Here is a 17,833-nt window from a genome sequence, read left to right as displayed (position 1 = left end):
TCCTCCTAAGGAACTTACTGAAAGGTACATGGAAAAAATTTTTTTTTAAAGTTATTATACAGGATAGAATGTGAGAGAGGCAAGGGAAGACATCACTTTTCATGGAAGAAGTAGTGCTAGAGCTGGACCTGGCAAGAAAATCATATGTTTAGCAGGTGAAAATGAAGCAATGAGTATGTTTCAGATATTGGACACAGTGTACATGAAGAGTATATATGGAGAGTATAAGACAAGACCAAGGAGTAGTTTGTATTCTTGTTTTAGCAAGAATGCATTATGCATGAAGGGGTGCATGACATGGCCATACCAATGAATTATTAAGATGAACTTGGATGTTTTAAGGGTGAATAGGAGGCAAAAGATACTACATGGGAAGTTGCAGCATTTAAGTAATTGAGCTCTTTTAGAACCACACTGGAGGTTGGGGGAGTGCTTGCATTATGAGAAATATTAGGAAAGTAGAGTTGAAAAGATTTGGCAATATATTCCTTATAAGTGGTAAAAGGGAGAGAGAAAAATAAAAGATGTGATTCCATTCTCATCTTAATCTTGGTCGTCTCCTGCTTTTATTTGAATGCTTTTAGAACTAGAAGTTGATGGTGGTGGTAGTACTGGTAACAGCGGCAGCAATAGTAATAGCATTTACCTAGTGCTTTAAATTAGTTGTAATTATTGTTCGTTTAAAATATTGAATAAATCTAAAACTCTAAACCAGTGGTTTCCAAACTTTTTTGGCCTACCACCCCCTTTCCAGAAAAAATATTACTTAGCCCCCTGGAAATTAATTTTTTTTTTAAATTTTAATAGCAATTAATAGGAAAGATAAATGCACCTATGTTCATCACTGCTCCCCTGGATCACTGCAGCACCCACCAGGGGGCAATAGCGCCCACTTTGGAAATCACTGCTCTAAACCATTCTTTGGGTCATTCTAATATAGTACTTCTTTAATGTCTTTGGATTTAAAATGCCCACATACTTCTACATACTAGTTTGGAAAGCAAACCAAAAAACCCTTATATGTAAGGAGCAGAACAAGATTGATATATATATAGCTTTTATAAGGTAATGCTTGAATTTTATTAAATGTAGCTAAATTATCAATTGAAGAATTTAAAATAATGGATGTCATGTCCTGAATAATTTTTCTGTTTTTGTTTTTTTAAAAACTCTTACTTTCCGTTTTGGAGTCAATACTGTGTATTGGCTCCAAGGCAGAGGAGCGGTAAGGGCTAGGCAATAGGGTCACACAGCTGGGAAGTGTCTGAGGCCAGATTTGAATCTAGGACCTCCCATCTCTAGGCCTGGCTTTCAATCCACTGAGCCACCCAGCTGCCTCCTGTCATGAATAGTTTTAATGTACAAAAAGCAAGTCCATAGATCACCTTCTGAAACACTGATCTCCATGAGGCGGTTTTGACTTCCTGGGAAACAGGCAATTCATGGTTTTAAAAACCAGTTTTTATTTTAGAAGTCTTGGTATTAAGCATTTATTAAGTTACTGCTTAATCAACCTAAGGAAATTTGAAGGTTCCATAAAGTTACTAATATATAACCTATATGGTTAAAATTACTCCCATGGGGAATATTCAATCATCTCCTCCCTCTCCCCCTAATTAAGCTGGAAATATATTGTAACATTAGGGGAAAATATATAGATTGAATATTTTGCTTGAAAAAATATTTCCAGTCTTGTGGCAACTTGACAAAAAGAAAAATGAGAAGTAATTAGTTTGACTATGTAGTGAAGGTGAAGTTTGGTTTATGTGTTTGGCTGTTATACTTGCCAAGTATAACTAGGATGAAGATAAATATAGATAAGTAGAATAGGAAAGAATTGCATATTCAAGCTTTTTTACCTCTTAGTTTATTCCTCAAATGTAGGTTTGATTGTTAATTGTCTTCTGCCTAAAAGAATCTCTCACTTAAATTTAAGACTCAGCTGGATCCGCCAATTTAAAGACCACCTTCTTTTTCTTTTTAAAACTCTTACCTTCCAGCTTACTAACTAAGGGCTAGGCAATGGAGGTTAAGTGAATTGCCCAGGGCCAGGTGTCTGACCTTGGATTTTAAACCCAGGACTTCCTATCTCTAGGCCTCGCTTTCAGTCTGTTGAATCACATTTGCTGTACCTGAAATACCACCTTTTCTACATGAGACTTTTTTGGATAACTTCAACTTATAGTGCCCTGTCTCCCACCTTATTTTTAACTACTTTGTATTATTCTGGGTTTATACTCTGGTTATATTTTATACATATGTATATTTTACATATTCCAGCTGAACATAAATTCCTTGAGAACAGGTACTATTTCATTTTTTGTTTATGTGTCCCTAGCACCTAACAAGGCCCTAGGTGCATACTACTAAATAAGCCTTACTCTAACCAGTGCTTGTTGATAAATTTGGATTCAGTTCAAGAATTTCTCAATAGCATGTTATTTTTCTCTTCATATATTCTACTTACTCAAGACTTGAGATTATAGAGTACAGACAAGACGGTGAGGGACTTAGAAAGTGCATTTTTTCAATATTCAACAAAGTTAGTAAACATTAAGTGCCTAATTTGTGTCAGGCTCTGCCCTAAGCACTAGAGATAGAAATATGAAAAAGAAAGATAGCTCTTGCCCAGACAGAGTTTATGATCAGTTGGGGGAAGGCACACGCAAGTGAAAGTTGGAAAGTAGAGACAGGGGAGAATCTGGCATCTTGATGTGACAGAGAAGCCAAAGAAGACCAAATTTAGTGCTGCTGTGTGGGAAATGAGATGCCTGAGATTTTCAAAAAACTATATTGTGTTTTCAAAAATACTTGAAAAACAAAGACTAGTTTGATTTGAAAAATTTACACTCCTTGAGGTCAAGGTATTGTCTTTACTTTTGGGTTTGCATTTCTCTAGCATTGTTTTGTTGTTCTTTTATTTCAGTTTTTTCCAACTTCTTGTACCCTCATTTGGGGTTTTCTTGGCAAAGATACTAGAGTGGTTTGTCATTTCCTTCTCCAGCTCATTTTACATATGAGGAAACTTGAGTCCCGAAGGGTTAAGTGATTTGCTCAGTCAATACAGTAAATGTCTGAGGCCGGATTTGAATTCAGGTCTTCCTGGCTCCATTCCTAAAACTGTCCCATTGTGCCACCTACTGCTCAGTATTCATATAATGTTTGTAAAATAGTAAGTACTTAATATTTTTTCATTTGTTCATTGTTGAAGAATGTTTTAAATGTTTTAAAACCCAAGTATTTTAAGGGCACTTTTATGCAAGGAGTAAATATGGTCTAAAGACAAATAGAACAGACAAATAAGAACCAGTTGGTTAAAGTTGATGAGATAATACATGAGGTTAACATCTTTTGTAAGAATTATAACTTTGAAGAAATAGAAGACTGGTTACTTTTTAATATGGCATATCACTAGAATTATTCAAATAGTGATGAATTTCAGCTGACAAGGATCTCTTAGGTGGCTGGGCTGGGACTAGGACTGAAATGACTTGGTATATCTATACCCCATTGATCTGTCATCCTCAGTGAAATTAGTGACTCCATTTTCCCTGTGTCCCTAAATAATTTTGTGAGCAGTTTTGATTTTATGTGGCTCTTTAGAACCATTAGACTTTGATGCAAAAGGTTTGGTATAAGTCACTTGATCCAGTCAATTTAAGTGGAAAAAATAGAATAGCTCAGTACATTGAAAAAGTCTGAAAACATATGCATTGTGCAATATCTGTAGTGTTCCCACCTTCACAAAGAGTTGTGCTTTATTTTGGGGTCATCTGCTCATACCACTTCTTTCAAGGCATTTTTGATATTTATTTTTTATTTTCACAGGCAGTTATTTCAATCATTGTTTATAGTATTTTCTTGGCTCTGCTTATGTCATTCTGCTTCAGTTTGTGTAGATCTTTCCATGCTTCTTTGTATTCATTACACATCATTTATTTACAGCATAATAATACTCTATGTCATTTATGTACCACAGTTTAGCTATTCCTCAGTTGAGGAGCATCTACTTTGTTTCCCATTCTTGGCTATCACAGACACACACACACTTTTTAGCATTCTTTGTTTTGTTTTTTAAAATTATTTTAGGGCAGCTAGGTAGCACAGTGGGTGGATAGAGTGTCTCCTCTGGAGTTGGGAAGATCTGTGTTCAAATATGGCTTCAGATACTTATAGCTGTGTGACACTGGGCAAGTTATTTAACTCCAAGTGTCTAGACCTTGCTCTTCTGTTTTAGAATTGTTAATATGACAGAAAGTAAAGGTTTTTAAAGAATTACATTTGCTAAAGGTAAAACTAAAAACAAAAAATAATAATTTAACTTGGATATTTTAAAGATTTATGGTTTTCTGGTATACTTCTGTGATCAATACAACTCACAATCTTTAATATTCTAGAGATCTATCATCCATAACTTACCACATTTGAGGTCACCTGAGGCCACTTTTGTACTGTTTTCCATTCATTACTTCCCACTAACTTTCATGGAATCTGTGAGAAATAAGGTTATGAAATAAGACAGATCAGTAGCAATTACAAAATAACTTCAGTTGTTCACAAATCTGATGGAGATTGTGCATGCATAATGAACCTTGAAATTATAAGTCTTTAAAAAGAGATGACTTCCTAACATATAAGAAATCACCTTTCCTGTCTGCTAGATTTAGAGGAACCAAGCTAACTCTAAAATATTCTCTGTATTATGTTATCATGTAAAAATACTCCAATAGATGATGGAATGTTTATGGGAATGCTACTGTAGTGCACTAGCATTTATTAATTTGCTACTATGTGCCATTTACTGTGCTAAATGTTTTGAGAAAAAGCCAAAAAGTAGTCCCTGCCCTCCATGAAATGACACATGAAAATCAACATATATATTATATATAATAGTCAGAAGGCATTGTAAGAAAGGAAAACATTAGCATCTGGCAGCAGTAGAAATGGATGTCTTGAAAAGTAGGATTTGAGCTGAGTTTTGAACAAGGTCAGGGAAATTAGGAGGTAGAAGGGAGGAAGGTCAGAAAACATTCCAGGAATGGAGGACAGGCAGTGCAGAGGCATAGAGGCAGTAGTATCTTATAAGAAATGTACAGAGATTTCAGAGTTTCTGGAGGGAAGTGAAATGTCCAAAGATTGTGAAAATAGGATGGGATCACATTTGAAGAGCTTTTAAATCCCCAACCAATGGTTTTTATATTTGATCCTGGAAGTAATAATTCCCTCTGGAACTTACTGAGCAAGAGAATGACATAGTTAGGCCCTGGCTTTGGAAAGTTAACTTTGGCAACTGAGTAGAATGATATATTGGAGTGAGGAGATAAAAGTAGGGGGCACATTGGATAAAGTGCTGGATCTGAAGTTAGGAAGACCTGATTTCAAATTTGGCTTTGGGCATTAGCAGTGTGTCCCTTGGCAAGTCACTTAACCTTAATTGCCTAACTTTCCTCATCTGTAAGGTGAACTGGAGAAGGAAATGACAAACTACTCCTATATCTTTGCCAAGAAAATCCCAAATGAGTTCTCAAAGAGTCAGACATGACTGAACAGACAGAGGAATGAAGGGAGGCTAATTAGACTGAATGGAGATTCTAAGTCTCTGTATAGTTCATATATTTCTTAAAAGATATTTTGATAATTATATTTCAGTATTTTTTTTCTTTTTTTAACTTAGTGTCTTTTATACATTTAAAATCTTTTGAGAAAAGATCCATGACACGTAAAAATTGTGAACCTCTTAACTTTTTTTGAGGTCCCTTCCAACCTCTCAATATGTTATCTTCTTCTGGCTGAAAAAGCATTTATTAGCTACTAGCTGCCTTCATTTTTCTGCTTCTTTATATATATTCCTGTTGTTAGTTTTTGTTCCTGGTGTTCCTTTTCTGCTGAGCAGGTGGAAGTTGTTTGCAAGTTGTTTTTCTACCGTCTGTTATTCTTAGCAAAAGGCATTTTTTACATTTATCAGGAGACCAGTTCTCTAAAAGGTTTTATCAGGAAAGTGCCCTTCAGAATCTGTTTCCATTTTTTGTTAAAGCAATTGTTCATATTAATTTGAGCAGTTAGGTGGGACAGTGGAACCTTAAATGAGGAAGATGAGTACAAATCCAACATCAGACACTTATTGTCTGTGATATTGGCCAAGTCACCTACCCTCTCTGTCTTCTTCAGTTTACTGTAAAACAGGGAGTTTGTCAAAAGCCTTAGAATAGTACCTGCCACATAATGGGCACTTAAATAAACATTTTCCCTTCCTTCCTACTTTCTTGCATTCTTGTTTTCCCTTAGACCTTACACTCTATTGATTCTCCCAGGAGGCTAGTTAAGCAATCTTTACTAAATATATCTTTAAATGAACTATTTGGAAATTAATAATAGAAGCTTTACTTAGGATATAGCTATGATAGGGATAATTACTTATGCTTTTGTGTGCCCTATACATTTTAAATGTGTCTTTAATGATTAAATGAATTTTATTTTTATTTAAAATTCTAAAATTCTAAGTATGCTTTCAAAGGATGTGAACTTAATTTGAAATATTGTACTTTTTAATTGTTACTCATCTGCAGTCTTATGTTTTCTTAATAAAATTAAAATTTAGTCAGCTTCTATACCTCTTGAATTTAGTCATTAGCACTAATGAAGTTTGTTCTCTAGAGAATATTGTCTGACAGTATTAAATTACTAAAACATTAGATTATGTTTAAAATTCAAATGCTGGGCAAAATTGAGAAAATAGATGTCTGGAGAGAAGCTGTAATTTAGCACAACTATGCTGAGTGACCTAGGTAGATCTTAATACCTAGACTAAATATGGAATGTATTGCAATTGCCTAAGTAACTTAGAAACTCTCTAGTGGCTTAAAAGACTCGAACTATGTTTACTTATTCTTCTTCCATGTAAATTGATTAGAGAGATCAGTACTCCAAATACAGTAGTTTTGGTCCAAGACAATTACTCTTTATCAGAAAAATCTTGCTTTACATGGAGAATTTTTTTTTTCATGGCTTAGACCAGTGATGGTCAAACTTTTTAAAGAGGAAAAGAAATGCCCATCTGTCAGTCTGTTTCTATGGCAACTCTTTCGAAGTTTCATTGTATTGTATCCTACTCATTGTATTTGTCAGATTAGGAATCATGTCACACTGCCGGATAGAACATTTCAGGGCCGCATCTGTCCCACAGGCTGTAGTAGTTTGCCAGTCACTGGCTTAGACTGTTATGTTAATAATCATCACTAGCTAATAAAAAGTTCATTTAAGTATTTCAGAATGTTGAGAAGTTACTCCAAAATATATTATTGTTGATCAAGTTTTCATCATCATCCCCATTAACTAATTTGATTTAGCAATATTATAATGTTATATAGCAGCAAAAAGATGTAGTAGAGAGCCAGCCCCTCAAGTCTTAGAATGACTTGGTTCACATTTCACTTAATATATACTAGCTTTGTTACTTTGGATAAGGCACTTAGAATCTCTTAGTTCCTAAGGTAACTTTAAACATAGTAGATACTGTTATGAATTAATAGACAGCATTTCTTTATCTTGACATAATAGAGCCAGGTACTATCAAGTGAATTTTTAAAATACAAAAATATCTGTGCAAATCGACTTTTAAATACAAATCATTACAAGTAAATATTATAATTTTACTTTGAACAAAATGTTTCTTCCTCCTATCTCTACTAATGTTCATATGCACTGTCAGTTGATACAGTTTGGTCCTTTAAGGCAATGATTCCCAAAGTGGGTGCTACCGCCCCCTCGTGGGTGCTACAGTGATCTAGGAGGGCAGTGATGGCCATAGGTGCATTTATCTTATCATTTATCTTATCCTATTAATTGCTATTAAAATTTTTAAAAAATTTAATTTCCAGGGGACTAAGTAATATTTTTTCTGGAAAGGGGGCAGTAGGCCAAAAAAGTTTGGGAACCACTGCTTTAAAGGTTTTCTTAAACTTTAGGGGAGTGATGGGCAACCTTTTGAGCTTGCTATGTCAAAATTCGCCAAAAAATCGAGCATAACTTGGTGTGTCACTTCAAGAAAAAAACCATAATTTTACAATACTTATAATTTAAATATGTCATGGGAAATGGCTACACATGTCAATGCTGACACGTGTGTCATAGGTTTGCCATCTGGGCTCTACATCCTTCTAGTTTAATAGAGGGAGTTTGTATAATCAGTGAAATAAGTCAGCCTGTATTTAAGGATCTGTGACTTAATCATTTTCTCCATTGAAGCAATCTTTCTTTACCATAATGAAGTATCTTGATGAGTTTCAGTAGCCAGAATACTATCATTTGGTGGCTAACTTTTAAGATTGTAAGAGTTTTAAATTTTAGCTAAATTGGACCTTGGAGGATTGATAGACATCAGATATTCAGTTGCCAGGGCCATACTGTGAGCTTTTATATCTTCTTAGAAAAAGCATGTCCTCTGTAGACCTAACCATTGACAGCCATGGTTACTCCTGGAGTGAGAACTGTTTAATAAAATAATGTTAAAACCAGCATTTTATTTACGTGAATTTTATTTATACTCAAATTTAAGAGTTTTAAAAATATTTTCTAATTTTAGTACTTGAAACTTTAAATTTAAAAAAAGTTTAAATTTAATAAATATCTTAGATACATTTGTTTTAGAACTTTGGGGCTCTCCTTTTTACTCTTGCCTCATAGATATTTGTGTACATGTTCAATACCTTCTCTAAGATTATAAACTCCTTAAGGGTCAGGCCAGCATTTTAACTTTGTATGGCAGTGGGTGTAGGGGTACATTGACTTTAATTTAGTAAATTCAGTTGAGTTAAGTATAAGAATTTTGGGAATTAGTTTTGGGTTAGGAATTCATTTGGAACTACTACATTCTATCTTTAGCCATCTTTCTTACTTGCTTTTGTGTAATTAGAATTTTCTCTCTCCCAACATCCCATTTACGCATCTACGTTTTGTAAGTCACGTAGGGAAGATATAAGTTTTATATAGCTCTGTCCTCACTCTCTTCTCCCAGGAATGATGCTGTGGCAGTTGGGTTAGTGCCAAAAAGAAGAAGTTTACTCATGTGGTCAAACTTAAGTTTTGTACTTTGTTCTTTTATTTCTTCTACTTCAAGTGATCATTAATAAATTTTATAAAAAATAATACTTGGAGTTATTGGATATTAATGTAAATTTTACACTTTTGAACTCCCCTCGCCCCCCCTTTTTTTTTTAACTTTGCGGAAGATGGAAGTGACCAGGATAAAGGATGTGGATTAGGCATTTCATTGGGTGATTAATTTGGCTTTGTGGTTTCTATCTCTATTGCAAATATGATTAATAATGAGTGCAACTAGTTTGAGTGATGAGTTGGTAACTTGGTGGATTTTCTTGTAAAGAAATCTTTTAGTCTTTGTAATTAAAATTCAGTCTAATCAATAATTAATAAATAATTTATAATTAATATTAATTAATGATTAATAAATAAGTCTAATAAGATGCAGCTAATTTTTCCCTAATTCTTAAGAGTAAGTCACACACAAGAGAAATTTAGAGGTTAGTATATGTGAACTAGTCAATTAAAAACTGAATATTTATTGCATGTCTACTATTTGTCAAGCATTGTGAGAATCGAGCTCATCTTGAATTTTACCTTTGGTCCAATGAGAATTTGTCTTCCCTTGGCCATATAATCAATCCATGGAAGTGAGATCTAGTTATTATATGTGACATAATTGAATTAAAATCACTTTATCTTGGTGGTGCTTTTTAACATTTTTCATTCCATAGAACATTGTAGTGTTGTAAATGTGCAAGGGGGAAAAAGCAAGGGTCCTTATCTCCATTATTGAGCTTGAAATGCCAGTATGACATCCAGATGGAAATGTCCAACAAAATAGCTACAAATGAAGGTATGTGTAGTTAATTAATCTGGATGGGTGTGGCTATGTAGATTTGAGTGTCTTTCTCATAAAGGAGATAGATGATACTATAGAGAGATGAGATCACCAAAAGAAGAGTGTATGTGGAGAGGGAAGAACATGGAATGAGAAAGGAGCCTTGAATGATGCCTAGATAGGAGCCCAATAAAAGAACCAGCAAAAAGACATGACAAGTAATGATCAAAGATGTAAGAAGACTGTGAGAATACTAAATTACAAAAGAATAGCCAAGAGGGACTAGCTGGCTATGTTATAGGCATTGGGGGTGGGTGGGTAGATTTTAACTTTTTTTATGTACTCCTTTTCATGTACTCCTTGATGGCAGTCTGGTAAAATTTGTTATTTCTCTTTCAGGATGATGTTTTTAACTTTAAAAAATAAAATACATAGATCATAAAAGAGATCATTTTATTGAAATAGTATTAAATTTTTATAAGTCTGCAGGAGACTAAGAATCTTTGCAGACCAAGGAGGAGGACAACAAAAAAGCCATTATATTTGCTAACTAGGTTACTGATGATCTTTGAATGAAGTTTTAAGAAAATGCTGGTGAAATCACAAAGGGACTAGGGTCCAATAGAATGAGGTGGGGGTGGTGAGGGAGAGGCACTGACAATAGATAACTAGAGATTTGGAATCAATGGATATGTGGAGAAAGGATAAAGGAGAAATTTAATCCCAAGACTATAATTCAAGGACTACATTAGTAAAGGTATTCACCTTCATTATAGATTAAAACCCATATACCATATAGGCATTATTGATCACAACAGAAAATAATACTGCATATTTATTGGCCAAGCTTTCCAAACAAATTATATGAATTTGTCAGACCAAGTTCAAATAGCTAAATTGTACTTAAAACCTTATTAACTCGTGTAGAATATGTCAGAGCTTGTGGATCCTCAGAATAGTTATTAACTCAGTCATCTTCAGTCCTGGAGAAGGAAGATAATCATAACTTAATATTTGAAATGTTAGCATAGGAATACTTCTTTAAATCTGTGTCACTTAAAGCATAATATAAGGGCTCCATCTTGTTGCTGGTAATGGAACTGCACCATAAAACTGATAACCGTATAGTTAAGAAGCAGTGGAAGGTTAATTTTGAATGTAACTATTTGATGTTATTTTTAGCATTAAAAAGATAAAATGAGGGACAATTCTCTTCTGAAGGCTTTATGTATATGCTTGTACATACTAAAATACATACATGTATATAGTGCTAGGATGACAGGTGGGGATTTCTAGCAGATAGCACAAATGAAGGTATATTCTTTAAAATGGGTAGGGATTGAGATTTAGCTATAGATACCTATATCTGTAGATATTTCTTTCTATGTGTATGTAGTATCAAGTAACAGTGAAAGCTTTACACACAAAAACGTTTAATGTATACAATATATACTCTGCTACTTTTGAGGATATTTATATTAAAGTGATAGTAAATGAGTCATGCAAACAGTTAGAAATGTTACTTAACATTCTTCATTTTAGTAAGATACTTTATAAGTTTAAACAAAATGATATAACAGAATATTTTGTTACTTATATTATTCATGAAGGGCAAGTAACTAATTTACTATTTGTGGAAAGTGTTTTTTAAAAGAAACCCGAGTAATACATATCTATGCAATAGAATTAAGGTTACTGGTTTATGTGGAAGTATTTTAATTAATCAAGCTTCCCACGTATGTATTCTCAAAATAGCCTTTTCTTGCTTTTTAATGTATTCTAAAAGGTTTCCTTACTTTTTTTTTAAGTGAAAAGGCTGTTGTAGAGATATTTTTTACTTTTCTATATCTTTTTCCAAAAAGTGATTTTTTTTTTTTGAACCCTTGTACTTCTGTGTATTGTCTCATAGGTGGAAGATTGGTAAGGGTGGGCAATGGGGGTCAAGTGACTTGCCCAGGGTCACACAGCTGGGAAGTGGCTAAGGCCGGGTTTGAACCTAGGACCTCCTGTCTCTAGGCCTGACTCTCACTCCACTGAGCTACCCAGCTGCCCCCTAAAAAGTGATTTTTTTTATAGGAGTTTGTTGGTTATGCTTTATATTTTTTTAATATTTAGGTTAATTGTATATGTTGAATTTATATTTAGAATAATTACTTGACTTCAGAAGAGCTTTGACATTTTATGATTTAAAAGTAACTCTGTTCTTTTTAGACATAAGAGACTAAGTAAGTCTGGCTAAATTTTTATTTGTGATAACTGAAGCCATTTTAATATATGAAATTTAAAAGAATAATATACACATCACAGATTATTGGTTAGATGTGCCTACTCAGAACTATGAAAAGCCTTTTATTATATTTGTTGTGGTTCTTTTATATATTTCTTGATATTATGTATTTTAAAGTACATTAGTAAAACCTGTTTTTCTGTTCCAGAGATTAGTATTTTGTTTTTCTATGAAGAAGGATAATATCTTCAGTACATATTTATCTAAATGAACTATCTTTTTCTTCCTCTTCCTTGCTTTCTGTTTAATAAAATGTTTAGTCTTCGGAGCAGAGAAGAAGAGAGGAGTTCCAAACCAGGAGCAATTTCTACACCTGTAAAAAACATAGATGATCTCATGCCTACTAAAACTGTGGAAGAAGCTGTAGTTGAAAGGAATGAAAAGCAGACCCCTACTCTTCCAGGTAATGTTGAGAAAACATTAAGTAAAATAATACTACACATGTAACTTGAAGAATTTAAAAGGATGGATTAGGGTAAATGAACATTTTATAGCTATTGGTTATACTCTGTTCAATACAAAAGTGTCTTACCTATTTCTTTTTTGTCATGTAGAAAAAACTAGATTTTCCGTGTTTACCCTAGTTTTCAAAAGAATTACTTTCCATTTAACATCAATCAGCTTGTAAAAAATGGTAGTTGGCTTTATTACTTGGAAAGAGACTAGTTTGTTGAGTTTAAAAATTTTTGTCATTAAATTTAAAGTTTTGTCATCTGGGTATTTGTTTGTCAGATGTCATTTCATATAGGTGAACTTTGCCCAATCCAATTTATCAGAATTTGTTATGAAAATCTAGATATTTCAATTTGTGATCCCATGAGAGAAAGCCTACATAAGTGCTATTACCATCTCATGATCCTTCTCTTTCAGAGCTTTCTTGTAGTGAAGACATGACAGAATTCTTATCTGTAGGCCTCTGCAGCCAAATTATGTTGATTAAGTGGTGATATAGATGAATGAGATTGTACTAGAAATAATAAAGATGATCCTTACTTTAAAAAGAAATTAAGGGGGCAGCTGGGTAGCTCAGTAGATTTAGAGCCAGGCCTAGGGACAGAAGGTCCTGGGTTCTAATCTGGCCTCAGATACTTCCTAGTTGGGTGGCCCTGGACAAATCACTTAACCTCCTTTGCCTAGCCCTTACCACTTTTCTGCCTTGGAACCAATACATAGTATAGATTCTAAGGTGGAAGGTAAAGGGTTTAAAAAAAAAAAGAAATTAAATAGTGCCTTGTAAGTAAGATGGATTACAAGGTTTGTGATAAAATACTTTGTTAATTCTTGGATACATACAATAATGAGAAGGAAATTCATACCTCCTTAGCCATTCTTAAGTTGCTCTTCCTCAGTTATACAAACTTGAATAAACCCATCTCACATGGGCTAAACCAAGATTTTCTAGCCCATTTAAAATATTAAAGTTTACTTACTCTAATTGGTGTGATGCTTCTACAAATATTTTACCCATTTCCTTTATAATTCACCTCTGACAATGAGAAGTAAAAAGGAGAGAGAGAGAGAGAGAGAGAGAGAGAGAGAGAGAGAGAGAACACAGATATATCCTTAATTCTGTAAAGTGATTTAATTTCCATCTTTTAATAGAAATTGTCAATAATACCTATTCTTTTCTCTTTACCTGTATCTTAATTTTTTTCCTTTGTCATATATACTCTTCCCCATTATCCCTTTCTTCTAGAAAGACAAACTATCCATTTTTTATTACTTACATTCTAATCTTAATATTTATTTTTACTGTTTCACCTTGCATGTCTGTGGCATTATTAGAGATATAAATTCACTAGAAATAAAGAATAGGACTTTGGGAGAAGCTGGATTTAGTTCTTACTCAATCCTATGTGAATTCTGAATGTTCCTTTTTCCCTAGAGGAAAGAGAACAACTAGACTAGCTCGATGCTGTTAAAGGCAACAGCTTATAGATGTCTTGGCAAAACAGTAAAAATTGAGAAGCCAGATTTTGTTGTAGTGGACCTTTGTTAACATTGATTCAGAGAGATTGTAAAGTTGCTTCTTTTCCCTCTCCCTGCATTCTTATAAACAGTATATGTTCCTTATTGTTAAGATTTTCTACTTTTATGTTGATGAATCTTCAATCAAGATACTTCATTGTTAGTCTGTATTTGTGTTTTATTTTTTAAGCAGTGAATTCCATTCAACTTTTTGTTTTTCAAAATTTTCCTTATTAGAGCCAAAGCCTGTTTATGCCCAAGTTGGACAGCCAGATGTAGACTTACCTGTTAGTCCTTCTGATGGTCTTCTCCCCAATTCAACCCACGAAGATGGAATTCTTCGGTAATATAATTCTAAGTTATTTTGTTTTTGAATGAATATCTATTAACTATAGTACATTATTCAAGATATTTTAGGATACCATTATATCACATAAGTTTTACCAATCATGGGTACTACATAATGCCCTTACTTAATGTATTTGCCATTGTTATTTATGTCTCGACTTTGATACATAGCTTATTTGGGTCTGAAAAAACTGACACTCTTTGTTTAACTCATTTTCTGTGGTTAAATTGTAGAAAGGTTGTTTCCTATCCTGACCTCTTTTGTAAGTTATAGTAATCAGTCATTCACCTGCCATGTTCCTGAATAAACCAACAAATAGGAAAGATTTCTTTTTCTAGACAGATTAGTAAAATATATCAGATTTAAAAAATTAGTTTCAGACAGTACATCAATATGAATAGTTGATGAATTTTTATTAATGACTAGCCTTTATTTTCTCTTGATGGAAATGATACCATTTTTAACTCTGTATTTCAGGTATTGTGGTATATAGTAAGTCATAATTATAGAATTCGGAAAGAACACATTGCCTTAGTATACAGAAGGTTGAGGTACAGAAAAGGGACAAGAGAACAGGAAGCCTCTAAACAATACCAGTAAGCAAATAATAAGTTATTTGCACCTAGTTTGAGGATTGTAATCATTTATCTTGTCTACTTATTTTCCCAATTTTAAGAATATTTAAGAAACAGTCTAGACATAGTATAGTTCAGTATTATAATTCATCAAATTCTAGTTCTAAAAATGAAATTAATGCTGATTTATTATACTGATATATCAATTCCACTGAAGATTCTTCTGCATTTTAATCACAGAAACATATCTATATTCATGGTTGTTTAGCCAACTCATATTTCTATAATTGTTTTGAAGGGGCAGGAGAGAACAGATAAAATTGATTTGCCACCAGATTTTTTTGTTCCACCTAAATGTAATATAGACGAAGAAATTCAGGATGATTTATCAAACATTAGATCATGTGTCCAGATAATTATATTTTAATTGAACTCTTTTGAAGTATTGATTATTATAGTCACATGGTTACTATTATTACATTTTAAAGTAATTTTTTTTGGTAGTTAGCGAATCCACAACATTTTAAGTTTTAAGGTAACGATCTAATTTATATAGTGATCTAAGCTTTTACAAAGTTTTTTCCTCACAATAGCTCTGGGAAGGTGGATTGTACAAGTATTGATAGTCCCATTTTCTCTGTAAAACTTAATACCTAAAATAGCAAAATCATTTAATAAGTATTTAACATTTTTCTCAAAGCTCCAACTGTCTCCCCATCCCCACCCAAAACTAATGAATCTTTTCAAAATAGTAAAAAGATTTAAGACTATCCAACAGTCTCTGCTCTATTGCCATTTCCTTTTCCCTCTCCAATTACAGAACAATTAGCTTGACTGCTCGGTATCTATCTCTATCTTTGATCCTACTTTCTCCAAGACACTGCTCTTGAATTAAATGAATGGATCAAAGAACATTTATTAAGTATCAACACTATGCTAAACATTGTAGATACAAATAAGAAAAAAAGAGAGCCCTTCTCTCAAAGTGGCATTTTTTGTTTTTTACTAATTTTAATTGGATCAGATGACACATTTTAGAATTCTGCTGTAGGGAAGATGAAAAGATCCAGAAATATTAAAGGGTGCAGTTTTTAGTTTCATCGTAAAGCCTAGGATTTCTTTAGGTATACTACCAGGTCAGATTACAGTGCTCAGTAGTCTTAAGAGAGTGGAGAGCCCTAGATGATATTAGGACATAGTAACAGAACAGATAATTACTGAATGTCTTGTTTCATTCTATTTTGGCTTCTTCCTTCACAATTGTACAGAAACTTCTCTTCTGGGTCACTAATGATTTGTTATTAAATAAATCTAGTGATCTCTTTCAGGTCTTAAATTCATTGACCTTCTTGTAGCATTTGATTCTGTGAACCACTCTGTCTGAATAGTCTCTCTTCACTTTGCAAAAATATACATAGTCCTAGTTTTTGCCTCTGATCTATTTCTTTTGCAGGCTCATTTTATTTTTGCTTTAGCTTTAGGCTTCTCTTGTTGGTCATCTTTCTTTAATATGCTTTATTTTGTGATCCATTTACATGCAATAGCTTAGACTACAACCTCTGCAGATAATTTTCAGATTTCTCTGTCAAAGTTTGAGCATCTCCATTAACTAGGTATGAGTTATTGTGGGTAATGGAGGTCTCTCTGATTCAGAGTTCCAAAGGAACTTTTGAGTTGATTGAGACCAGTGTGTTCAGTGTGCTTAAGTGGACATATTAGGAGACATGTTAAATGCTCATGTAGCTCTTAAGTATCTGAGGCAGAATTTCACTCTAGGTTTTCTGAATCCCCAAGCCCAGTACCGTGTTCATTATTCCACACTGCTTCTTTTTGAGGGACTATTCTCATTTTCTTCATTTGATCCTCAAATAATTTTGATAAATTTGAAAAAATTACTTGGTCAAAAAATTTGAGAATATGGGAAAACTCACAGAAATTAGGGGTTTGGCTTTTTTTTTTAAATCACTTTCTTAAACATTCTGCAATAAATTCTCAAGTATATATGACCATAACAAATCATAAACCTTTTAAAAATTTTTCCGAGTAATGGTCTATAAGACAGAAGGGCATGGGTTAGGCAAATGGGGTTAAGCAACTTGCCTAGGGTTACACAGCTAGGAAGTATCTGAGGCCAAATTTCAATCAAGGCCCTCCTAATTCCAAGTCTGGTGCTCTTTCCACTGTGCCACTTAACTGCCCCAACTCATATACTTTTAATGTATTGTTGGATTTCTCTCCTATATCCCTTTACTAAACTTTTAAGCTCTGTGTCCAGGTGCCTTATATGTCTTAAGCTTTTATTTTATCTAGTGCCTAGCATGGTGTTCCACATATAATAGTTATTTAATAACATTTTGTTTAATTTATATTTATAATAATAGCCTATAAATTATTTTTAAACAGTTTGTATTAAGTACAGGAAAGTATTAACTGTGAATTTGAACTATGGATCATTAGATCTTATTCAGCAAATTGAGGATCATTGTGAAGTGTTAAAATATTTTTTCAGATTGCATTTTTGGTGTTTTTGTTGCCTTTTTTATGTTAAAAACTTCTTTTAAGAGTTATACATTAAATTTCTAATTTTACAGGCCAAGCATGAAACTGGTAAAATTCAGAAAAGGAGACAGTGTGGGTTTACGTTTGGCTGGTGGTAATGATGTAGGAATCTTTGTAGCTGGAGTTCTGGAAGACAGTCCTGCTGCTAAAGAAGGATTAGAAGAAGGTGACCAAATTCTCAGGGTATGTCAGTATATTAACTTGTATAATTTTAAAGT

At 33.4% G+C, this 17,833-nt stretch overlaps 1 protein-coding gene across 2 annotated transcripts in view; it reads left to right on the top strand.

Annotated features, from left to right (window-relative positions):
* The window catches only part of TJP1 (tight junction protein 1), a 313,265-nt gene that overhangs the window by 261,558 nt on the left and 33,874 nt on the right, over positions 1 to 17,833 (top strand). For both annotated transcript variants that reach the window (XM_044665401.1, XM_044665400.1), the window contains exons 10-12: positions 12,425 to 12,567; positions 14,370 to 14,475; positions 17,648 to 17,798. In XM_044665401.1, coding sequence (XP_044521336.1) covers positions 12,425 to 12,567; positions 14,370 to 14,475; positions 17,648 to 17,798 — 400 coding nt within the window. The remainder of the gene's footprint in view (positions 1 to 12,424; positions 12,568 to 14,369; positions 14,476 to 17,647; positions 17,799 to 17,833) is intronic.

This window comes from Gracilinanus agilis, chromosome 2 (genome assembly GCF_016433145.1).
Source record: "Gracilinanus agilis isolate LMUSP501 chromosome 2, AgileGrace, whole genome shotgun sequence".
Lineage (NCBI taxonomy): Eukaryota > Metazoa > Chordata > Mammalia > Didelphimorphia > Didelphidae > Gracilinanus > Gracilinanus agilis.
The sequence above is the reverse complement of the archived record's forward strand: the minus strand, read 5'-3'. Positions and strand labels throughout refer to the sequence as shown.